Consider the following 25802-nt stretch of genomic DNA (forward strand, 5'->3'; position numbering starts at 1 on the left):
AGTGGTGCCACAAATCAGCCACCAGTACACCGTCATACCCTTCTGGCTCGTCGGCTGGGCCACTCGATGTCTTCAGACCTCCTAGTTCAGTCGACAAGTTAGGCCGGCCCATTGTTCAGTTGGGTAGGGCCTAGATTTGTAATAATTATAACTACGGGTCTTGTAATTTTGGTCAATGCCGTCTATTACACATCTGTACCAATTGCTTTAGGGCCCATCCCAGAGTCGCATGCTCATTAAAATCAGTTAAAGCCTACATGAGTGTGGTCAATACCGATTGTTTACAAGGGTTTTTTCAAGGTCACCATAATCCAGGGTTCGTGCAGTTTCTGATTGCAGGATTCTGCGAGGGCTTTCATACGGGGTTAATCACGACACCAGAATACTCGTATGAGTGCAAGAACCTTCAGTCTGCCGAGAGGAATCCGGAATCTATAGACAAACTAATAGAGTCCGAGTTGGGTAAGGGTTTCTTGATCGGTCCTTTCAAAGTGCCCCCCTTCCAGCGGTGGAGAGTTAGTCCCGTGGGGGTGGTCACGGGCAAATTTAGCAAGAAGGAGAGACTTATCATCGACCTGTCAGCCCCACATGGTTCCCATGTCCCTAGTCTTAACTCCCTCATTCCTTCAGAGGAAGTGGGCATGAGGTATTCTTCTATTGACCAGGCCATCGCCATTATTATGCAGTTAGGGCCCGGAGCGATGTTGTCTAAAGCTGATATATCGGATGCCTTTAAGTTACTTCCCATTATGCCAGCGCTCTGGCAGTGGCACGGCATCAAGTGGAAGGACCAATACTATTTCTCCACCAAACTCACCTTCGGTTCTAAGAGCAGCCAGTGGCTCTTTGATCAGTTGGCTCAGGCCCTTCATTGGATTTTAGAACATAAGGTCCGCTGCGAATTTGTTATCCATTATTTAGATGACTTCCTGCTGATTGAGAGGCCAGGGGCAGCCCCCCTAGGTTTGGGGAAGTTGTTGAGGTGTTTCTCCCAGTTAGGTGTACCGGTCTCCCCCAAGAAAGTCGAGGGCCCGTCCACAGTCATCACCTTCCTGGGCATTGAGCTAGACTCGCAGGACATGTTAGCCAGGTTGCCATCAGACAAACTAGTTAGAATTAGGGAAGTCATTCACAGGTTTTCTGTCACAACTGTGGTCACCAAGGCGGACTTACAGTCGCTACTGGGTATGTTGAATTTCGCCATGCGTATCATACCGCAAGGCAGGTCGCTCATCTCCCGCTTGCTGGTGCTCCTAGCCACGGCCCCGGAACAAGACAGCCCAGTGCGTCTGGACAGTCAGGCCTTAGCTGACCTTCACATGTGGGACCACTTTCTTTGCCAGTGGAATGGGGTGTCTTTGTTTATACCTGAGTTGTCTAGCCAATCCCCTGTAGTGTTTTCAGATGCGGCTGCTAGCTCAGGGTTTGCTGCTATTTTTGGCACCCACTGGGTCGCAGACGAATGGCCGGCTGAGGTGAGACAGATCCCAGGTTTCCTACAAACCTCAGTGCTGTTTGAACTGTACCCCATTGTGGTAGCCGCCCATGTGTGGGGCAGTCGCTGGGTAAATCGCTCTGTCTTGTTCATAACTGATAACGCTGCGGTGGTAGACGTTCTGAATAGTGGGTTGTCTAAATCCTCGTATGTCATGTGTCTCTTGAGACGTTTAGTTCAACTCTCCCTACATTATCATTTCTGTGTCAATAGCACGCATGTACCAGGTTTGCAAAACGTGGCTGCTGACGCTTTATCGAGGGCTAATTTCTCCCTTTTCTTGCAGGTCATGCCAGAGGCAGATGTCGTGGGCGCTACCGTCCCTCCCCACGAGTCGTTAATACTAATGTGACCAGTCACCTAGAGACGGCCCACGCTTTACTAGCCAAGTCCCTTTCACTAAACACGACCAGGGCATATAACACCGGGTGGAGGGTATTTTGCAGGTTTCAGCGGGAATGTCCTCAGGGGGAGTCCAGTTTTGTGGAGTATATCCTTGCTTTCATTGGCTACTGCCACTCAGAGCTCAAGCTGTCCCACAACACAGTGAAGACATTCTTGTCGGGGTGCAGCATTTCCTCTCTGTCAGTCATCCTGAACGGGCATCGGTTTTTTCCATACATGCTGTCAAAGCTACGTTGAGGGGTCTGGGCAGATGTGAATCTGGAGGCCAAGTGCGCAGACAAGCTGTCACCGGGCTCCTTTTCCGTAACTTGTCCGACATCCTGGATAGGAGCCCTTTTGGGGCCTTGCCCAGCCTGGTGCTTAAATCCGCCATTTATTTAGCCTTCTATGGCTTCTTGAGACCTGGGGAGTTTACTTGTTCTCCTGGTAGTGGCAGGTTTCTCACAGTCGGCCAGTTGGTCCAGAGCGCCGAGGGGTATGTGCTACTACTCAGGACGTCCAAGACCTCGCAGATGGTTCCCCCAGTCCCGGTGTCCTATTTCCCCACGTCTCATCAATGGTGCCCTGTCACAGTCTTCCGTCAGTTGCAGTCTGCATTAACTGGGTTCAGGACAGATAGTCCTCTATTGCCGTTCGGGGTGGTGCCACTCACTACTCATCAGTTCGTGTCCCATGTACGCTCCTTAGTGGCCAGTTTGGGCGGTGACCCAGCTGCGATCTCAGGACACTCATTTCGCATAGGTGCCGCGTCTGCGGCCTCCAAGAATCAGGTACCAGCGCATGTCATCCAGAAGTTAGGGCGTTGGCGCTCCGCGTGTTTTAGCCGTTATGTACCTCATCCCAAAACTGAGATGTCAATGGCTTTCCAAAGTTTGGTTTTGTGAGTCATGTTGTAATAAATTATTCCTGCTAATCAGTGTGTCTTTTGCCCTCTTTCAGGCGTCCCTACTACGGCGCGGTTGCGGCATAACTCTAACCGCTTAGGGGCAGGGTAATTAGGTAGGACGGGGGCGTTCTCTTGGCTGCCACGACCACAAGTGTAAGGCCGATTCATTGGCCTGTATTTGTGGGAGGGGCTTGACTGCCTACTTCAACGGCCAGCGCCCCTCCCACCTTGTACGACGTAGCAGAGTTTCCCCACCCACCCACCCTTACTGCCGTCTACTCTCAGAGGGGATGCTCTCTTTCAGGCATCCCTACTACGGCGCGGTTGCGGCATAACTCTAACCGCTTAGGGGCAGGGTAATTAGGTAGGACGGGGGCATTCTCTTGGCTGCCACGACCACAATGTCATGGAACCATGAACCAGACGTACAACAAGAGATAAGTGGAAAATAAGAAGGTTTTATTGAAGAGCAAGCCGTAAGCAAAGTCCGAACGGATGGCTAAACCGAAGCAGGGTCTTGCGGAGACAGAGGTCAGGAACCAGAAGGGTAGTCAGACGAAGCCAGGAACAGGAACCAACGGGGTAGTCAGACGAAGCCGGAATCAGGAACCAACGGGGTAGTCAGACGAAGCCGGAATCAGGAACCAACGGGGTAGTCAGACGAGGCCAGGATCAGGAACCAGAAGCAGCAGCAGTCTTGGAAGCATGTGAACACAGGAGGACCAAGCAAGGAACTGAAGCCACAGACCTCCTATATATATGAGCTGGGCATCCAGCTCCTCCCAGTGGGAAGGAGGAGCCGCAGGGTGGGAGGCTACAAGAAAACCCAGAAACCAAGATGGCCGCCAGCACATGTCAAACGAAGGGAACAGCAAGGAGGTAAGACCATGACAGTACCTCCCCCTCAAGGGCCCCTCCTCCGCGGAGTAAGGAACGGTTTCTGAGGGAAGCGTGCGTGGAAGGCTCGGAGCAAGACAGGAGCATGGACATCTGCGGAGGGAACCCAGGAACGCTCCTCTGGACCATAACCACGCCAATGGACCAAAAACTGCACCCGGCCGCGGACCAGGCGTGAGTCCAGGATATTGCTCACCTCATACTCCTCACGATTGCCCACTTGGACCGGACGAGGCCGAGGAATCGAGGAAGTGAAACGATTACACACCAGTGGCTTCAACAGGGAGACATGAAACACGTTGGAGATCCGCATGCCAGGAGGAAGCGCAAGGGCATAGGCTACCGGGTTTACCCTGCGAAGCACTCGGAAGGGACCAACAAAGCGAGGCGCCAGCTTGGGAGTGGGCACTCGAAGGTTGAGGTTGCGGGTGGACAACCATACGCGGTCTCCGACCTGGTAGGAAGGAGCGGGCGCTCGTCTGCGATCAGCCTGGAGTTTCTGGCGCTGCGCAGAGACCTCAAGGGACCTCTGGATCTGTACCCAAGAAGCACGTAGGACGGAAAGGTGATCCTCCACAGCCGGAATATCCTGGGGAGAGAATACCTCCGGTAACACGGCAGGTTGGAACCCATAATTGGCCATGAAGGGAGACGTCCCAGAGGAAGAGTTCACCGCCGTGTTCCTGGCAAACTCAGCCCAAGGCAGGAGGTCAACCCAATTGTCTTGGTGATCGGAGACATAGCAACGAAGGAATTGCTCCAAGGCCTGATTGGATCGTTCTGCGGCCCCATTGGACTGAGGGTGGTAGGCCGAGGAGAAAGAGAGATGAATCCCCAACTGGGAGCAAAAGGCGCGCCAGAACCTGGACACAAACTGACTCCCCCGATCCGACACAATCTCCTTGGGCAAACCGTGCAACCGGAAGACCTCCCTGGCAAAAATCGAGGCCAACTCTTGTGCAGAGGGTAACTTCTTGAGAGGAACACAGTGGCACATTTTGGAAAACCGATCCACAATCATGAGAATGACCGTATGGCCTCGGGATGCAGGGAGGTCCACAATGAAATCCATCCCCAGGTGTGACCATGGACGCTCCCCGGTGGCTATGGGTTGCAAAAGGCCCAACGGAAGGTGCCGAGGGGACTTACTCTGGGCACAAACGGAGCATGCCGCTACATATGCGGCGATGTCGGAACGTAGAGAAGGCCACCAGAACAGACGTGAAACCGCCCAGGACAGCTGATTCTTTCCAGGGTGCCCCGCGGCCTTGGAGTTATGGTAGGTTCGCAACAACCGAGTGCGCAACTCCTCAGGCACAAAACATCTGCCGTTGGGTCTCCCAGAGGGAGCACCAGATTGAGCCGCCAAAATCTGCTCACCCAGAGGAGAAGTCAGGCTGGTGCGAATAGCGGCCAGGATCTGATTCGGGGGTATGACCGTAGTCGGAATCGACTCCTCCCCGGACAGCTCGGAGTACTGCCGTGATAAGGCATCCGCTCTGATGTTCTTGGAGCCGGGTAGGTAGGAGACCACGTAATTAAAACGTGACAAGAACAGAGCCCATCTGGCCTGACGTGGTGTCAATCTCTTGGCCTCAGAGAGGTAGGTCAGATTCTTGTGGTCCGTCAGGATGAGAACCGGAACCACCGAGCCCTCGAGCAAGTGCCTCCATTCTTTAAGGGCCTGCACGATGGCCAATAACTCCCTGTCACCAATCTGATAGTTGCACTCCGCGGAAGACAGTTTCCGGGAGTAAAACCCACAAGGAAGCAGAGGACCCTCTGGTGTTCTACGCTGAGACAGGAGGGCGCCTACTCCCGTCTCAGACGCGTCCACCTCGAGGACAAAAGGCAACCCAGGGTTGGGATGCGACAGAATCGGAGCCGACACAAAGGCGGACTTTAGAGCCTCAAAAGCTCGGATGGCCTCGAGCGGCCAGACCTGAGGATTACTGCCCTTCCTGGTCAGATCCGTGAGAGGCTTGGCTAGCATGGAAAAGTCCCTGATGAACTTCCGATAATAATTGGCGAAGCCCAAAAAGCGCTGCAGGGCACGAAGCCCACTGGGCTGGGGCCACTGTAAGACAGCCGAAACCTTCTCAGGATCCATGGAGAACCCCTCAGCGGAAATGATGTAACCTAAGAAGGTTACCTGGGATCGGTGAAATTCGCATTTCTCAAGCTTACCGAACAGCTTGTTCTCTCGTAAGCGTTGCAACACTCGTCTGACATCCAGAATGTGGGCCTCCATGGATGCAGAATATACCAAGATGTCATCCAAATAGACCACCACACACTGCTGCAACAGGTCACGGAAAACATCGTTGATGAATTCCTGGAAGACTGCGGGCGCATTGCACAACCCAAAGGGCATAACCAAGGATTCATAATGACCGGTCCTGGTGTTAAACGCGGTCTTCCACTCATCGCCCGCCTTGATCCTTACCAGGTTATATGCCGCCCTCAGGTCGAGTTTGGTAAAGACCGTGGCCCCTTTGAGGCGATCGAACAGCTCGGAAATCAAGGGTATCGGGTAAGCGTTCTTGATCGTGATGCGATTGAGACCCCTGTAATCGATGCAAGGCCTCAACTCGCCGCCCTTCTTTTTCACAAAGAAAAATCCAGCCCCTGCCGGGGACGAGGATTTGCGAATGTGTCCGCGTGAAAGCGCCTCCCTCACGTACTCCTCCATGGCCTCATTCTCCGCTACCGACAGTGGATAGACTTTGCCACGAGGAGGAACGGCACCGGATTGTAACTCTATGGCACAATCGTATGGGCGGTGCGGAGGTAGGGCAACCGCGCGCACCTTATCGAATACATCCCGGTACTCTTCGTATTCAGGAGGCAACAGAGAGTCCGAGGAAGTACACAGCAACTTGACAGGCCCATGGATGCAACTAGCCCCACACTGCGGTGACCACGAGAGGATCTCGACCGATCTCCAATCGAAAGTCGGATTATGCTTCTGGAGCCAGGGGTACCCCAAGACCACCGAGTAGTGTGGAGACGAAATAACCTGGAGACAGACCGACTCTCTGTGAACGGCACCAATGGCTATCCCCACTGGAAGGGTCTCATGAGTCACGTGTGGCGGCAGAAGGGGTCTGCCGTCTATCGCCTCAAGAGCCAGTGGGGAACCTCGAGGCTGCAGAGGAATGGAATTGGCGGCAACGAACACTCTATCAATGAACAAACCACCAGCACCAGAGTCCACCAACGCCTGGGTCGTCACCGAGCCCCCGACCCAGGAGAGGACAACCGTGATCAGTGGTTTGTCAACACGGGAAACCGGGGACGAGGAGACTCCACCCAAGATCTGCCCCCGACAGGACCTCAGGTGCGAGCGTTCTCCCGGACGGTTCGGACATGCCAACCGAAAATGCCCACCGAGACCACAGTACATGCATCGGCCCTCGCGTCTCCGGAGTACCCTCTCCCCCTCAGACAGGCGAGCAAACCCCCGCTGCATGGGTTCACCCCCAGACAAGTCATCCCCAGGAGGCGTGGGAGGAGAGGGAGGCACGGGTGGGACAGCAAACGTAGGCGCCAATCTGTTAGGAGACCTCCGCAGGCTCTCCTTAAAGGAAGGTCTCTCCCTGAGTCTGGTGTCAATCAAAATCAGGAAAGAAATAAGAGACTCGAGCTCCACTGGTAGGTCCTTAGCTGCAACCTCATCCTTCAAGGCATCCGAGAGACCATGAGAGAAAGCAGCGACCAGAGCCTCATTATTCCAGCCCACCTCTGCTGCCAGGGTACGAAACTCAATGGCGTATTCAGCTACGGATCGTGAACCCTGTCTGATGGACATAAGGAGCTTCGCAGCAGAGGCAGCACGAGCCGGCACATCGAATACCTTCCGAAGAGAAGCAACAAAACCGGAAAACTCGGCAACCACCGGATTGTTGTTCTCCCATAAAGGGCTGGCCCAGGCCAAGGCCTTGTCCGAGAGCAGCGAGATCAAGAAGCCCACCCTTGATCTCTCAGTAGGAAAGGCATGTGGCAGCAACTCGAAGTAAATGCCCACCTGGTTAAGGAAACCTCGGCACTGAGTTGGCTCTCCCCCAAAGCGCTGTGGAAGGGGGGCAGAACCGGTCATACCCTGAAACACCACAGGCGCAGCAACAGGTGTCAGGGTAGACTCTGGCGCAACAACCGGAGCGGCAGTAGGAGCGGGCCCAGGAGCGACAACCGACCCATCGGCAACGGAAGCTAAATGAGCCGTGCGTTCAAGCAGGGTTTGCAACGCCACAGCGAACCGACCCAACAGGTGATCCTGCTGATCAAGTCTGGCAACCAGCGTAGGTAGCGAGGGTGGCCCTGTACCGTCAGAATTCATGGCTTGGTCCTAATGTCATGGAACCATGAACCAGACGTACAACAAGAGATAAGTGGAAAATAAGAAGGTTTTATTGAAGAGCAAGCCGTAAGCAAAGTCCGAACGGATGGCTAAACCGAAGCAGGGTCTTGCGGAGACAGAGGTCAGGAACCAGAAGGGTAGTCAGACGAAGCCAGGAACAGGAACCAACGGGGTAGTCAGACGAAGCCGGAATCAGGAACCAACGGGGTAGTCAGACGAAGCCGGAATCAGGAACCAACGGGGTAGTCAGACGAGGCCAGGATCAGGAACCAGAAGCAGCAGCAGTCTTGGAAGCATGTGAACACAGGAGGACCAAGCAAGGAACTGAAGCCACAGACCTCCTATATATATGAGCTGGGCAGCCAGCTCCTCCCAGTGGGAAGGAGGAGCCGCAGGGTGGGAGGCTACAAGAAAACCCAGAAACCAAGATGGCCGCCAGCACATGTCAAACGAAGGGAACAGCAAGGAGGTAAGACCATGACACTCCTGCAGTGTCCAGACACGCCCCCCCGTTATATATTCTAAAGCATTTTGTAGAGTGTATAAGTGAAAATATATATATTTGCCGTTCAGCGGTGCAGTTATATATTCTAAAGCCTTTTGTGTTGTGTATAAGTGGAAAAAAATAAGGGCCTATTTGCCTTTAAACGGTGCAGTTATATGTTCTAAAGCCTTTTTTGTTGTGTATTAGTGCAAAAGAAAAATATATTTGCTGTTCAGCGGTGCAATTATATGTTTTAAAGCCTTTTGTGTCGTGTATAAGTTGAAAAAAATAACGGCCTATTTGCTGTTCAGTGGTGCAGTTATATGTTCTAAAGCCCTTTTGTGGAGTGTATAAGTTAAAAAAATAAATAAAATTGCCATTCAGCGGTGCAGTTATATGTTCAAAAGCCCTTTTTTTGCGTGTATTAGTGGCACAAAAAAAGTATTTGCCATTGTGTGGTGGAGTGAGAAAATTAAAGCACTTTTTGGCATGTATTAGTGAAAAAAAGGGCTTATTAGCCGTTGTGAGGTGAAGTGAGAAAATTACAGACTTTTTTGAGGTGTTTTAATTAGCTTTTTATTTATTTATTTGATCTAACAGTATGTCAGACAGAGAAGTGCCAGGCCCTGCACAGGGGAGTGGCAGAGGCCTAAATGTTTCTGGCGTGGCAGCAGGAGTCGCAGCGAGAGGCCTGAGCCCCCGGTGTCATCTAGCGGTTGTGTCTTGACCAGCAACCCAGCGGTTCTTAAATAGTTGACTTGGTCATCCACTTCGTCCCAAGTGGCATCAGACACCCCCAGCCAAGAGTCAGTGGGTTCGTCAGACACAACCCTTAGTTGGAATGGCCCAGGAGCAGGCCCTGTGCCGTCACCTGTCCTCAACCTGCCTCTGTCCTTTTCTGTTCCCTCAGCCAGAGAAGTATTATATGCTGTGGGCTCAGCCCCACTATACAGCGAGGACGAGTTAGTAGAGGACAGTCAGCAGCTACTGATCAGCCAAGATGTGGAGGAGACATCCTCCGCTTCCTCCACTAGACGGGCAAGTAGTGATGAGGAGAGTGTCGTGGGAGCTAGTGTGGTGAGTGGTGAGGCTCCTGACCCAGAGATCGTTGAGGAGGACATCAGTGACGTGCAGACAGTACTCGATGATGATGATGTAGCTGATGGCACTTGGGAGCCGGGTGAATTAGGGGCTTCATCATCATCGGTAGAAGAGGATGGCAGCTTGCCTGTGAGGCAGCGGCAGAGCCAGCAAGTCCCTAGCGAGGCTGGGAGTCAGCAGGGTAGACAAACATGCCTGGGGTAGACCACCCGCTTTGCAGGAGCCTACCTGCCTGGCAAATAGTGGTGCACGGGCTCACGGAAGCAGCGGCAGTAGCAGTCAGTGCGTAGTGTTGGGGTAAAATCACGTACTCGGCGGTGTGACATTTTTTTGTTAAGCCGCCGGAGGAGGTGAACTTGGCCATATGTAGAATCTGTGGGCAGAAAGTGAAGCATGGCCCCTGCTGTATCCACTGGCATTGCTGTAAAAGTTGATGGCAGCGGATGGCAGTTATCATTATGGGAGACTTCAATCTTCCAGATGTAAACTGGAAAACCAAAATAGCTAGTTCTGCCAGGAGTACAGATATTCTAAATTCCCTACTGGGATTATCTCTACAGCAAGTAGTGGAGGAGCCAACCCGGAAGGAGGCCATTTTAGATTTAGTATTCATAAATGGGAATTTGGTATCTGATATTACTGTAGGGAAAAGCTTGGGATCTAGTGATCACCAGTCAGTGTGGTTTACTATAAGTACAGTGACTGAGTCACACCACACAAAAACAAAAGTTTTAGATTTTAGAAAAACTGACTTTTCTAAAATTAGATTAGTGGTATACGAGTCCCTATCAGATTGGAACAGTTTCATTGGAGTCTAGGAGAAATGGGACTACTTAAAAGTGGCACTATTGAAGGCAACAGAAAATTGCATTAAGCTTGTCAGTAAAAGCAAAAAAAAAAGGAAGAGACCACTGTAGTACTCAGCAGAAGTGGCCAAAATCATTAAAAACAAAAAGATAGCATTTAGGAATTATAAAAAAAAAACACAAAACGAGGATGTCAGGCAAATTTATAAGATTAGGCAGAGTGAGGCCAAACAAGTTATAAGAGCTTCTAAAGCACAGGCAGAAGAGAAATTATCTCAGTCAGGGAAAAAAGGCGATAAGGCATTCTTCAGATACATAAATGAAAAAAGGAAACTAAAACAAGGAATTACCAAATTAAAAACAAAAGAAGGAAGGTATATGGAAGAAGATAAAGAACTAGCTGACTGCCTCAATGAATACTTCTGTTCAGTTTTTACAAAGGAAAATGAAGGAGAAGGACCTCAGTTAGGAAAGAAGACTAATGAATCTTTTGATGCATGTGTCTTTACAGAGGAAGAGGTTCTAAGTCAACTGTCTAAAATTAATACAAATAAGTCACAGGGGCCTGATGGGATACGCCCAAAGCTATTAAAAGAGCTCAGCGGTGAACTAGCAAAACCATTAACAGATTTATTTAACCAATCACTGGCAACATGAGTTGTCCCAGAAGATTGGAAATTAGCAAATGTTGTGCCCATTCACAAGAAAGGTAGTAGGGAGGAATCGGGCAACTATAGGCCAGTAAGCCTGACATCAATAGTGGGGAAATTAATGGAAACCATACTTAAGGAGAGGATTGTGGAACATCTAAAATCCCATGGATTGAAAGATGAAAAACAGCATGGGTTTACTTCAGGAAGTTTCATGTCAAACTAATCTTATTGATTTTTTTGATTGGGTGACTAAAATAATAGATGGAGGAGGTGCAGTAGACATCGCTTATCTAGACTTTAGTAAGGCTTTTGATACTGTCCCACATAGAAGGCTTATCAATAAAGTGCAGTCTTTGGACTTGGACTCCCATATTGTTGAATGGATTAGGCAGTGGCTGAGGGACAGGCAACAGAGGGTTGTAGTCAATGGAGTATATTCAGACCAAGGTCTTGTTACCAGTGGGATACCTCAGGGATCTGTTCTGGGACCCATATTGTTTAATATCTTTATCAGCGAAATTGCAGAAGGCCTCAATGGTAAGGTGTGTCTTTTTGCTGATGACACAAAGATTTGTAACAGGGTTGATGTTCCTGGAGGGATACACCAAATGGAAAAGGACTTAGGAAAACTAGAGGAATGGTCAAAAATCTGGCAACTAAAATTTAATGTTGATAAGTGCAAGATAATGCACCTGGGACGTAAAAACACAAGAGCAGAATATAAAATCAGTGATACAGTCCTAATCTCGGTATCTGAGGAAAGGGATTTAGGGATCATTATTTTAGAAGACTTAAAGGTAGGCAGACAATGTCATAGAGCAGCAGGAAATGCTAGCAGAATGCTTGGGTGTATAGGGAGGGGAATTACCAGTAGAAAGAGGGAGGTGCTCATGCTGCTCTACAGAGCACTAGTGAGACCTCATTTGGAGTATTGTGCTCAGTACTGGAGACCATATCTCCAGAAGGATATTGATACTTTGGAGAGAGTTCAGAGAAGAGCTACTAAACTAGTACATGGATTGCAGGATAAAACTTACCAGGAAAGATTAAAGGACCTTAACATGTATAGCTTGGAAGAAAGACGAGACAGAGGGGATATGATAGAAACTTTCAAATACATAAAGGAAATCAACAAGGTGAAAGAGGAGAGAATATTTAAAAGAAGAAAAACTGATACAAGAGGACATAGTTTTAAATTAGAGGGGCAAAGGTTTAAAAGTAATATCAGGAAGTATTACTTTACTGAGAGAGTAGTGGATGCATGGAAAAGCCTTCCTGCAGATGTGGTAGCTGCAAATACAGTGGAGGAGTTTAAGCATGCATGGGATAGGCATAAGGCCATCCTTCATATAAGATAGGGCCAGGGGCTATCCATAGTATTTAGTATATTAGGCAGACTAGATGGGCCAAATGGTTCTTATCTGCCGACACATTCTATGTTTCTATGCCGTGGTCAGTGCTGACCGCAGCATATAAGGTGTTTGCAGTCAATTAGGGTTTCCATCGGGTTCCCGATGGGTAAGAAGGCAGTTTAATGCCTTGCAGAGCTGAAGCTTCAAAAACAGAGGCACAATATACCTGTAAAAACAGAAAAATAGCGCAACATAGGGTTATACATCCTAAGCAGTGAACCAGACGCAGGGAACACCAATTTGGAGGCTCACCTTGTAGAGTTGTGCGAAATATGGGCACAGCTCTATTGCAGACTTGTAAACATCAATATCCAGTTGCCAGCTAAGCTGCCGCAGGTGGCGGTACCTTTAGAAAAGAGGCCCAATCTCTCAAAGGATGCAGTATAATCTGGAAGAGTTGCTTGGCGTAATGACAATGGCATCAGATGGATAAATGATGAATAGATCTTCTCTATTAAAAGATAATCAGCATACAAACAATGCATTTTGGGAATACTCCAGTCCCCTTCATCAGGTTGGAGCTTGCTGAATAAAAATTAAATGAGGCTTAAATACATGTGAAAACACCGCCAAAAAGACGCACAAGGGGGCTGTTCCAAATGGATGAACACGCCCCCAGATGCTCCTCTTGATGATGTCAGAATGTAAAAACATTTGAACATAAAAAACATGTATGAATAGAAGAAAGCGGTTTCTACAGTATTTCGCCAATTGACAAATTTAATCTATTTATAAAATATAAGTAAATATAAGAAAAGATACATTGGATTGTATTTACAGTCTGGTCACGTGATTGTTAGCCCTGCGATCACGTAACCTGTTGCTAGGGAGTGAGAACGCTTGGCAGAGGCACCCAGCGTGTGCAGCAACAGACTTAATGATCACCTGCCACGCAAAGGAAGCAGGGATAGTATTACTGGAGCAGTGTGGTACATGATCACAAGTCCTGCGCTCACATGGTCGATTGCTGAAAAACTGGACCGCCAGGAGGAGTATCCGACATGTGGCAGACATAATTGATCGCCTGACACGCAAAAAATACTGGGTAACAATACAAGAGTGGAATGGTCACTTGATAGTAAGTCCTGCGATCACATGGCCAGTTGCTAAGAAATAGAAACGCCAGAAGGAGTGTCTGTCGTGCATGACAGTGATCCAACAGTGATGTGAAGAAGAGGGAAGGAGACTACCTATGTAGGTCTGTGTAGTGCGTACTGGGCCTGTTGGTCATGTATTTACTAGATGTAATGACCACGTGAACAGTTGCCAGGCTACCAGGACACCAAAGGGCATGCCAGCGAGCTGTCCTATGCCAGTTATAGCATTAGGATAAGGGAAAGTAAACTGGTTGCAAGAAAATAATCAATATTATAAATTAAATGGAATTATTAGAGAATGGTTTGTACAGTGATCGCGTGACTACTGATTGAGACCAACAGGTGGCCAATTAAATAAAAAAAATCTAATGTTAGAAACTTATTAGAAGGCCATATACATGAAACGGTCATGTGATAGGCAAAGGAAATATAAAAGAAAATAATAAATAATAATGGACATATGGAGTGTGTATAGTCCTAAAATTTGCATCATAAGATACATCAAGACAGCTAAAAACGTTAATAAATGCATACATAAAGAAATAAATACGAAATTGAAATTTGAGTCGATAAATATAAATCAATGGTAAATAAATTAAAAAAAAAAAAAATATATATATATATATATATATATATATATATAATTACTATAGGATCGCCTCAGGACCATCTAATAGACTGTAGGCCATTGTGCTGGTGTACAGGTATTTGCTCAATTGGTAATGTGTAGTAGAGCATAACACGGCACTCACCTTGGAGTAAAAATCTTCTTGCTTTATTGCTTTGCTTTCTGCGGGTTACATAAACATGGACATAAACATCTAGGCAATTTTGTGCGTACCTGCACTTCGTCTGGCCTTTTTGCTCAATTGGAGTGATCTTAAAACCAAAAAAGGAACCATCATGGCAATCAGCGGCATATCTAGAAACACTATGTTTCATTAATTTATTTTTTACATTGGATCTATGTTTGTTGAGACTGTTACGTAGGGTTTGTATTGTACACCCAACATATTGGAGGCCATAGGGCACTCCAAAACAAAGATTACATAGGTGGAATTACAATCTAAAGTACTGTCAAGTAGCCTTGAACGTCATCTCCTCCCGGGGTCGGAAGGTACGGCGTGGGGTACAGGCCTCCTTTCGGTCTAGCAGACCCACGGGCGCCCAGCAGCTACTGTGCACGTGCGCAGTACACAGGATGCACGTGCAGCCCCGGGACACGCACGCAACGCGCATGCGCCCATTTAGACATTAGCTGTGGGCCTTGCTTGGGGAGGTTCTCGGGCCCACACACCTCCCCTTCGCCTGCCATTGGCCCGCGGGAGAGGAAGCCTCCTGGTCGCCTCGGAGATATAAACCTGACTAGAGCCTGGCTCAGTGCTGAGTTATTCCACCTTATGGTAAGACATACGAAGCCTCCTAGGTGCCTTGTTCGATGTTTCCTGCTGACTTCCCGTGTACTGACCACTGCTTCTGACCCTTTGCCTCCCTCTTCGGCCTTGGATTTTGCCTGACTGCTCTTTTGGATTATCCTTTGGTACCTCGTTTTCTGCCTGCTACCCGCCAGTGGGTTCCCTCCTCGCTGTTCTCCCTCAATCTCACCTGTCAGAGCTTGACAAGTACTCATGATTGGGATGGTCTCTCCATTGTGTTTGTTTTGGAATTCGGTTGTTTGGCAGATGGTTTTGCAGCACAAACACCTGGATTGTCCAGATTTCTTAATTCCCATTTTTTGTAGTCCCCTAGGGTCAGCAATACAGGGACCTTTCTCTGTGTTCTCTAGATTTCTTAGTTTACTAGGAGCCAGGATATTTTTAAGGGTCTGCACTCGGGATAATTTTGCTCAGAATCGGGTCTTTTCTTAGCAGATACCAATGTTTTGATAGAATATGTTTGACCGTGTTGTGGTTGCTATTATAGGTAGTGATGAAGTTCCAACTAAAGGTGGTTTCTCTAGGTGTGTGTTTTAGCTTGGGAAGTAGGCACTCTAATTGTGTCAGCCCTGTGGCTTGTTTCCGTTCATCGTTAACTATACTACTGGGGTATCATTTATCCTTAAACCTAGAGCATAGGATCTCACTTTGTTGGTAGAAGTCCTTCTTTAGAGTACAGTTGCATCTAATTCTTTTAAATTGGCTAAATGGAATATTGCGTTTCCATTTTTTGTAATGCGCACTGGTAAAATCAAGATAGCTGTTACTATCTACTTTCTTAAAGTGCGGGTCAAAATACTGTTTTCTTGAGTCTCCAGATCCAAATATTAAATTTTTAGATTATTGGATGCACCTATAAATGAGACACCCTAATTGTTATGGCAGTGCCCCATATCTGTCTGTAGGAACAGGTCACGAGAACGCGGGGCTAGCAATCACATGACCACACTGTAAATGCGATCCAACGCATCTTTTCTTATATTTTCTTATATTTTATTAATACATTAAATCTGTCAATTGGCGAAAAACTACTTTCTTCTATTCATATGTTCAAAGGTTTTTACATTGTGACACCACCAAGAGGAGCACCTGGGGGCGTATCCATCTATTTGGAACAGCCCTCTTGTGCGTCTCTTTGGCGTTTTTTTCACATGTATTTAAACTTCATATATTTACTTTTTACTCAACAAGCTCAAACCTGATGAAGGGGACTGGAGTGTCCCAAAAACACATTGTTTGTATGCTGATTATCTTTTAATAAAGAAGATCTATTCATCATTTATCCATCTGATGCTGATGTCATTGCACCAAGCAACTACTCTTCCTGATTCTACGAAAGCTTAGGAGATCCAGCCCCAGGCTGGGTCTTCTAGGCAACTGTCAGTGTTTTACAGATGTATTGTAATGCATTGCAGAGGGGATCATACTCCCAAAAGTTAAAGTCCCAGAGTGGGACAAAAGTAAAGTAAAAGATAGTAAAAAAAAAAGTGCTTTTAATAATAAAAAAATAAAGTTTCAAGTTTCACGCGCGACTTCGTTAACAACTTACTTCATCTCATCGGAGCCCATTCATACTAATGCTGTACAGATACGAATCTCTATACAGTTTTATAATACATTTTTTAGCAAAACGGCTTTGGATGTAGCATCTGAAGCTCACTTCGCTCATCTCTAGTGATGATCACCAAGTCATATGTACCCAAAATAGTACTAATCAAACTGTCCTCATCCCGCAAAAAATGAGCCCCTACATGAGACAATCGGCCAAACAATAAAAAAAAATATGGCTTTTAGAAAATGGAGACACTAAAACTATTTTTTTCTTTCAGAAAAGCTTTTATTGTGTAAAACATATACAAATTAGGTATTGCCACGTCATTTTTTTCGTTTCAAAAATGATTTTATTATGTAAAACTTAAATTTAAAAAAGCATACATATTAGGTATTGCCACGTCCATAACGATCTGCTCTATAAAAATATCATATGACTTACCCCCTCAGGTCAATGCCGTAATAAATAAAAACGGTGCCAAAAAAGCCCATTTTGTCACGTTACATCACAAAAAATTTAATATCAAGTGATCAAAAAGTCATATGTACTCCAAAATAGTACCAAACTGTCACCTCATTGTGCAATAAATTAGCCCCTACATAAGACAATCGCCCAAAAAATAAACTAAAAATATGGCTTTCAGAAAATAGACACTGAAACATTTTTTTTCTTTCAGAAAAGCTTTTATTGTGTAAAATATATACATATTAGGTATTGCCACATCCATAATGACCTGCTCTCTAAAAATATCACATGACGTACCCCCTATGGTGAACGCCATAAAAAATAAAAACTGTACCAAAACAACCAGTTTTTTGGTCACATTGCCTTATAAAGTGTAATATTGAATGATCAAAAAATGCTACAAATATTCCTTCAATAAACGAGCCCCTGTACAAGACGATCCTCAGAAAAATAAAAAAAATATGGCTTTCAGAAAATGGAGACACAAAAACATAATAAAAAAAAAAATGCTTTATTATGTAAAACTGAAGCAAATATTTGATATTGTCATGCCTGTAAAAACTTGCTCTATAAAATAGCACATGATCTAACCTGTCAGATGAACATTGTAAAAAACAAAAACTAAAAACTGTGCCGGAACAGCCATTTTTGGGTTACCTTGCCTCACAAAAAGCGAATTATAGAACAATAAAAAAATCATATTTACCCCAAAATAGTATCAATAAAACTGTCACCTAAATGGTCACTTTTGGGTAGTTTCTACTATAGGGGTGCATCAGGGGTGCTTCAAATGGGACATAGCATCTAAAAACCAGTCCAGCAAAATTTGCCTTCCAAAAACCATATGGCACACTTTTCCTTCTGTGCCCTGCTGTGTGCCCTTACAGCAGTTTACGACCACACGTAGGGTGTTTCTGTAAACTGCAGAATCAGGGCAATAGATATTGAATTTTGTTTGTCTGTTATCCCTTGATGTGTTACAGAAACAAATGGATTAAAATGGGAAAGTCAAATTTTTAAATTTAATCTCCATTTTCCTTTAATTCTTTTCCTTTAATTCTTGTGGGTACCTAAAGGGTTAACAAAGTTTGTAAAATTGGCTTTGAATAACTTGAGGGGTGTAGTTTCTAAAACAGTGTAATTTATGGTTGGTTTCTACTATGTAAAGCCCACAAAGTGACTTCATAACTGAACTGGTCCTTAACCCCTTAAGAAGCGGGTCATTTTTCTCCTTAAGGACCAGACATATTTTTGCAAATCTGACATGTGTCATTTTATGTGGTGATAACTTTAAAAACGTTTTTACTTATCCAAGCCATTCTGAGATTGTTTTCTCGTCACATATTGTACTTCATGGCAGTGGTAAATTTTAAACAAAATATTTCATTTTTATTTATAAAAAAATACCAAATTTACCCCAAAAATGTAAAAATTCGCAACTTTCCAAATTTTTATTTCTCTGCTTTTAAAACAGATAGTGATACTTTATATAATAGTTATTACTTTACATTTCCCATATGTCTAGATCATGTTTGGATCATTTTGTGAATGCCATTTTGTTTTTTGGGGACATTAGAAGGCTTATAAGTTTAAATTTAAATTTAATTTAAGTTTAAATTTTTCTGAAAATTTCCAAAACCTACTTTTTAAGGACCAGTTCAGGTCTGAAGTCACTTTGTGAGGCTTACATAATAGAAACCACTCAAAAATTACTCCATTTTAGAAACTACACCCTCAAGGTATTCAAAACTGATTCTACAAACTTTGTTAACCCTTTAGGTGTTCCACAAGAACTAATGGAAAATGGAGATGAAATTTCAGAATTTCACTTTTTTGGGCAGATTTTCCATCTTAATCATTTTTTTCCGCTAACAAAGCAAGGATTAACAGCCAAACTAAATTCTATATTTATTGCCCTGATTCTGTAGTTTACAGAAAGACCCCATATCTGGTCGTAAACTACTGTATAGTTACACGGCAGGGCGCAGAAGGAAAGGAACGCCATATGGTTTTTGGAAGGCAGATTTTGATGGACTGGTTTTTTGACACCATGTCTCATTTGAAGCCCTCCTGATGCACCCCTAGAGTAGAAATTCCAAAAAAGTTACCCCATTTAAGAAACTACAACCCTCAAGGTTGAACAGGAAGATTATTTAAAACAAAAAAAGAGCATTTCTCTGAGTGGCAGACCCCCACAGACAGGGTGACCACCGGAGTACGGAGTTTTACCGTGCCCCCTAGCCGGGGGGTAGAATCGATGGCGACAACCTGGATCGGGGTGGGTAATTCTAGTATAGGAATTCCCGTTTGTAAAATTGTAATCAATAAAACTAAAAGCTGACCCTGAATCCATAAAGGCATTTCCTGACCCCTTTAAGACTCCAAAGGCAATAGAAACCGGCAACAATAATTTACTTCTTACCACCTTCGGGAGTGCGTTGTCCTTGGATACTTCAGACTTGTATGACTTTACAGAAGGCGGAGCTTTAGGACACTGACGGATCCAGTGGTCGGGATCCCCACAATAAAAACAAGAGCCCCGATGACGGCGTAGCTCTCTTCGCGTCATCCCGAGTTGCATGGGCTTGTCCAAATGGGCCTCCATCTTGGGTTCAATGGGGGAAACCTCAGGTTGAAAAAGGGTATGAGGAGAAAACAAATGCTCTCGCTGTCTCTCTCTAATCCGTCTATCTATCTGATGGCTAGCGTCATGGTCTCCTCTAAAGAGTCAGGACAGGGATAACAAACCAGCATGTCTTTTAACTTCTCAGTCAAGCCTGCCCTAAATTGACATTTGAGCGCTGGTTCGTTCCAACCCAAGGGAACGCACCACTTGTGGAACTGCGAAGAATAATCCTCCACGGGACGATTCCCCTGAGTGAAGGCCTTAAGATTGGATTCTGCCACAGAGGCTCGGTCTGGTTCATCATAAAGAACCCCTAACGCCTGGAAAAAAGGCCTACAGAATTAAGACAAGGGGAATCCGGAGGCAAAGAAAAGGCCCATTCCTGGGGGTCCCCTTGAAGCAGAGAGACAATAATACCAACACTCTGTGGATCAGGACCAGAGGAGTGAGGACGTAGTTGAAAATAAAGTTTACAGCTTTCCTTGAAAGCTAAAAAACTTTGGCGGTCACCCGAGAACCAATCGGGTAATTTAATGAGTGGTTCTACCTGAACGGTGGCGGGAGCAAGAATGGGGGGAGTTTGGACGGTCTCCTGAACCTGAAGTCTCTCCCCAAGTTCCTGTACTATTTGAGCAAGACCCTGCACATGTTCGGTGAGGCTCTGTAGAGGGTCCATGCTAAATTAAGGCCTGTGATTCTGTCACAGGGTAGAGTCTCGGGTAAAAAGATAGAGCGGAGGTGCACCCCCTAAGCTGCCACCCTGTCCCTGCCTACTTTCACTACCCACCCTAGGTGACGTGGCGCAACTAGGCGACAGTCCCTGACCTGAGTAAGTGCAAGCAGAGAGATAGAGACAGCAGGGAAGCGGACAGCCAATGAGAGGTAGCACTAGAGCGGACAGAGAGGTGGAACAAGCAAGGTACCACCAAAAACGGAAGGGGCGAGGCGAGTAAACTAGCCGGGGTCAGTCCAGGAGGTCACGTCAGTACAAGAAAAGAGGCAAAGACAAAATCCAAAAGCAAGCCGAGGTCAAAATCCGAGGTAGCGTCAAGGTTCAGGGAGCAGGCAGAAGAGGTGTCAGGAAGCAGATCAAGGGTCAAATCCAAAGGTAAGCTAAATAACAATAATAATACACAGCCTAAGGGACCAAGTGGGGAGTGAGGGTCATGTGACGTGGCCAGTGTCACATGACCGACAGACAAACAAGTCGAGCACCGAGTGATCAGCTCGGCGCTCAAGGCAGACCTAGGAGCAGGGAGCCTCCCAGCTAGCAAAAGCCGCCCTGGGAACGAGGCTGAACACAGATCCTCGCTCCCGAAGCTAAGCAGCAGGTCTGCGGCTGATGGGAGAGCGAGTGCGCCTTCGGCGCTCAGTTACAGTGGCTGCTGACAAAAGCAGCAGGTTTAATTCTGAAGTGTTTCGGGCAATATTATCTGCTCATATTCTAACAAATGCTTCAGAACTAATTGGATGGCGCTTCACAGTGCAGATGGACAATGACCCAAAGCATACTGCAAAAGCAACCAAAGAGTTTTTTAAGAGAAAGAAGTGGAATGTTATGCAAGGGCCAAGTCAATCACCTGACCTGAATCCGATTGAGCATACATTTCACTTGCTGAAGACAAAACTGAAGGGAAAATGCCCCAAGAACAAGCAGGAACTGAAGACAGTTGCAGTAAAGGCCTGGCAGAGCATCACCAGGGATGAAACCCAGCGTCTAGTGATGTCTATGCGTTCCAGACTTCAGGCTGTAATTGACTGCAAAGGATTTGCAACCAAGAATTAAAAAGTGAAAGTTTGATTTATGATTATTATTCTGTCCCATTACTTTTGGTCCCTTAACAAGTGAGAGGCACATATGCAGTTAAATCACATCTTGTTAGTTTTATTTCAAATCCATTGTGGTGGTGTATAGAACCAAAAATCTTAGAATTGTGTTGATGTCCTAATATTTATGGACCCGTCTGTATATATTTGTTAATAACTTTTCTATCAGATGCTACAATAGTTGTGTGATCTACTTTGGCAGCATCTTATGAAACCTACCATCTCTGCTTATAAGGTCACCACTAACAATATGACTAAATAGCACAGTCTTAACTAGACATGATAGACATAGGCTTTGGCCTTGTACTGGATGCCTGTTCGATGTAAACAAAGAAGACATGTAGGCTTAAACTGTGATATGAGTCAGTCTTGCCTTAGAAGTGAAAGATATAAAGAAGAACGTGTACAACACAATCATTAAAAGGATAAAAATTGCATTTCAATCTGCCTCATAGGATTGCTGAAAGTTATTCTGAAGGTATTTATTCTATATTTTCATTTTATAGTAATCTTTTCTATATAGCATATAACATATTCTGCAGAACTTGAAATATCAGAGCACATAATATAGCATGTAACATTTTTCTCTCTGCAAAATAGCATGTTTTGTATAGCAATTTTTTTTGTTTGTGTCAATTTTGAAAATCCTTATCTATCATAAACCAGATACTTTGATCATTAGGCCCATGTCACATATGTCAGTTGTTTCCGGCTACTGATTTTACTCTGGGAGCTGGACACAATAGATATATGAGCACAGATGACAGATTGATATATGCACGGATATGGCATCTATCCTCTGATAGCGCCGGTCAGAAAAATTTAGCATGCCGCGTTTCTCTGTCCAGCGCTATTTGCCATCACAACTGATGCACCAGATGTATGAGAACAATTCCATCATAAACTATGGGATCATTTCTGGCTTCAGTTCGCCTGGCATATGTAAAGGGGGTCTTTATGGTATATTCCAATGAAAGAGTTTCATAACATATCTATACTCTCTTGCAACGAAGTTCAATCTGTCATCATTACAGTTTTCATACCAGCTAATATAGTACAGAAAATAGGCTACTATTTTCCATTTTGTACAACAAACATTTTGACTTACTTTTTGTCTAACTCCTAAATTGAGAATCTGGGATTACATGACTAGTTGGTAGCTCTACCTTACAGTTAGAAAATTAGAAATACTTCCACCTTGGTCCAGTGCATCCAAACTGGAAAATAAATGAAATTATTATTACATATAATTATTAAAATAAGAATAATTTAAATAATAATGATAGTAATAATAATATAATTATAACAATATCTCATATAAATATATTTATATAACATATATATATAATATTTAAATATAATATATATTTTTATATTATTAGTATAATAATATGAATTAGGAATAATAATACAAATTTGTTTTGCTGGAAACATATATGTCTGTGTTGAAGCTGTAAATACAAAACTATAGGAACCTGAAGATTATTTCTAAATAATAATGATAATAATACTGAAGTCGTACTCCTTTCCTATCTACAGTATTTAATTGACTCATGTAATCTACATTAGCGAGATTTTTAAGATTTATGGAGCTCTATTGTCCCAAAGTCAATAGGGCTATTTGCAAAGAAATGGAAATGGAGAAAGGCAGTTCTTGATGAGTAAATGTACAACGGTAGGATATAATGCACTTTCGCTTTTAACACCTTAGTGACCACCCATACGTGTTTTTACTGACGTAAACAAAGGGGGTTTTAGCTAAACGGCTGGCTTTAATCAATCATTACATGTACTTAAAATTGTGCATTAAAAACTATAACTTGTCCTGCAAAAAATAAGACCTCATACAAGTACATTTATGAAAAAACAAAAAAGTTCTTGCTCTTGGAATGCAATTTTAAAAAAAATGTGCTTGGTCGCTAAGGGGAAGAGGTTTTCCAAGACTTTTTAACTGATGACCTATTCTCTGGATTGGTGGGGGTCCTACACCTTATCAGCTGTTTAAGGATGCAGCGATGCTCCTGATCACTGTGGCTTTCTTGCAGTGTTCCCTACGCCAGTAACTTCACATTCATTGGTCACATGACTGAGGCACAGCTCAGCCCTATTCAAATGAATGGGGCTGAGCTGCTACACCAAGCACAGCTGCTATACAATGTACGGCGCTATGCTTGATCAGCTTCCAGTAGGCTGCGGTGCTCACAGGGGCACTGGTGCCTTCTCAAACAGCTGATTAGTGGGGTTCCCGGGTGTCGGACCTCCAACTATTGGATACTAATGACCTATCCAGAAGATAGGTCATCAGTTAAAAAGTGTTGAGAAACCCCTTTAACATTACGGAAAAGGAATATTGCTAGTGAGATTATGCTGAAAACCTTTTCCAATGCCTATAAAGACTGTAAGTTTATACTGCATCTCTGTATTAATTCATTTCTGGGATGTCCAATAGCTCTGGCTCACTTTGAGAGAAAAATTGCTTATGAAATAGTAAGTCTAATATAGTAAGTTTTCAGTTGTGGATATTGAAAACAAATTTGGTCATTTGAATAGACTTCACTCAATTTGTAATTCCCAACAATATTATGTCTAGGTCCCGTCTCTCATTATATGTACATGATCGATAACTATTGGATTTCCACTTTAAAGGTATGCATTGCTACACTCCTGGCATACATACACAATGTCTGCGGTTTTGTTGTGACAGTACTGGCTAATGGTTGTCCTCCAGTGATATTGAACAACATGAATGGGACTAATGCTTAGACTACTGGTTTTAGAACAGCAATGGTTTACTTTCTGCACTCTGGTACTGAGATGTCTAAGTGTCAGATATTGGCAATGTACTCTCTCCGATCAGTGATGACATTGAGGCAGGAGGTTAATGCATGCTTCTGGAGTTCCAGCCATTAGCAGCTGTTCAAAACTTGACAGAATCCTTTACAATAGTGGCCCATGTGTAGTTGTATGTTTTGCTGGCTCTGATCCTCTGTTCCACAATAATAGCTGTAAGTTATCTAAATGCTTATATCAGGGTTACAAGAAATATAGCAAACATTTTGTAGCATGTCTGGTATAGAGCATCAAAAAAACGTTATATGAGGATGAAAAGCAGTGGTGGATATAAAGATGCGTTTCGAGGCTTCCTTTCCCTTCTTCAGTAGCTTGTGAATAGCATAAATCTAATGCAAAGTCAGAGAAAAATATTTTCACTGAATCATCATGACTTTTTTATATTTCCATCTATAGAGCTGTGTGAGGGCTTGTTTTTTGCAGGGCAAAATATAGTTTTTATAGGCACAACTTATAGGTATACACAGCTTTTTGATTACTTTTTCTTTAATCATGTTTATTTTTTTATTGTTTATTTTACAGTTTTTTTATATTATAAATGTTTTTTTTTACTGAACTTTTTATTCCGCTTAGGAAATTTTAACATGTGATCCTCTGATCGTTTGTTTCATAGACTGCAATAGTAAACTATTGAAGTGTATGTGATTTTTACTGGCTGCCTATTCAGCCTTGCTGCAGGCTTTGATAGAAGGAATGAGAGAGCCATGTCCCTGTGTTTAACCACACAGATGCTACAGTCACTATTGTGACAACACCCGCCACGTATGATCCTCCTCCATATATGTTTTCTGCAAATCTCACGATCTTAGGGTTCATGAATAGTTTAAAATTGGATTTAGACAGGCCGAATGAGGGGCCGATTGTCAGGAAGGAATGCTTCCTTCCAACAGTCAGTTGCTCGTTCAGTGGAGGAGACCGCGAATTTACATGCAATGATCTCCTTCACTGTATGAAGACGAGGGATCACTATTGCGATCCCTCGTCCTCATACAGATTCATGGTTTCTGAGCAGCAGATAATTGTTTAGACCAAACGATCTGCTACCCAAAAGCCATGATCGGTGGTGCCTGCATGAGCGACAGGATCACCCAAGGAACAGGCATTTCACTTGTTCGTCAGGTGTTTGGCGGCACATTTAGATGGCCAGATGATCAGGAACAACTGTTTGCAGGAACGGACACTGCAATCTGCACCTGAAATTCACCTAATTTGGCGTATTTCAGCTTGATAAATGAGCCCCTTAATTTTAGACAAATAGTGAGGGATTCCTTAATCTCTACAACACTATAATTTTATTAGTTTTTTCAATAAGAGATAAATGTTCTCAATTGGAGAGCAAAGTAATCTCAATTTATGACATAGGAAAGGGATCTACAAGGCTGGAATGGCTGACTGAATGACAGTTTTGTTGTTTTCTTGATCGGCCTAAATAAACATGCAAACAGAGGAG

General features: G+C 44.7%; 1 protein-coding gene across 1 annotated transcript in view; it reads left to right on the plus strand.

Annotated features, from left to right (window-relative positions):
• The first annotated feature begins 701 nt into the window (after positions 1-701).
• Positions 702-25802, plus strand: part of EPS8 (epidermal growth factor receptor pathway substrate 8) — a 92562-nt gene continuing 67461 nt past the window's right edge. The window contains exon 1 of the mRNA XM_044277503.1: positions 702-1642. Coding sequence (XP_044133438.1) covers positions 702-1642 — 941 coding nt within the window. The remainder of the gene's footprint in view (positions 1643-25802) is intronic.

This window comes from Bufo gargarizans, chromosome 2 (genome assembly GCF_014858855.1).
Source record: "Bufo gargarizans isolate SCDJY-AF-19 chromosome 2, ASM1485885v1, whole genome shotgun sequence".
Lineage (NCBI taxonomy): Eukaryota > Metazoa > Chordata > Amphibia > Anura > Bufonidae > Bufo > Bufo gargarizans.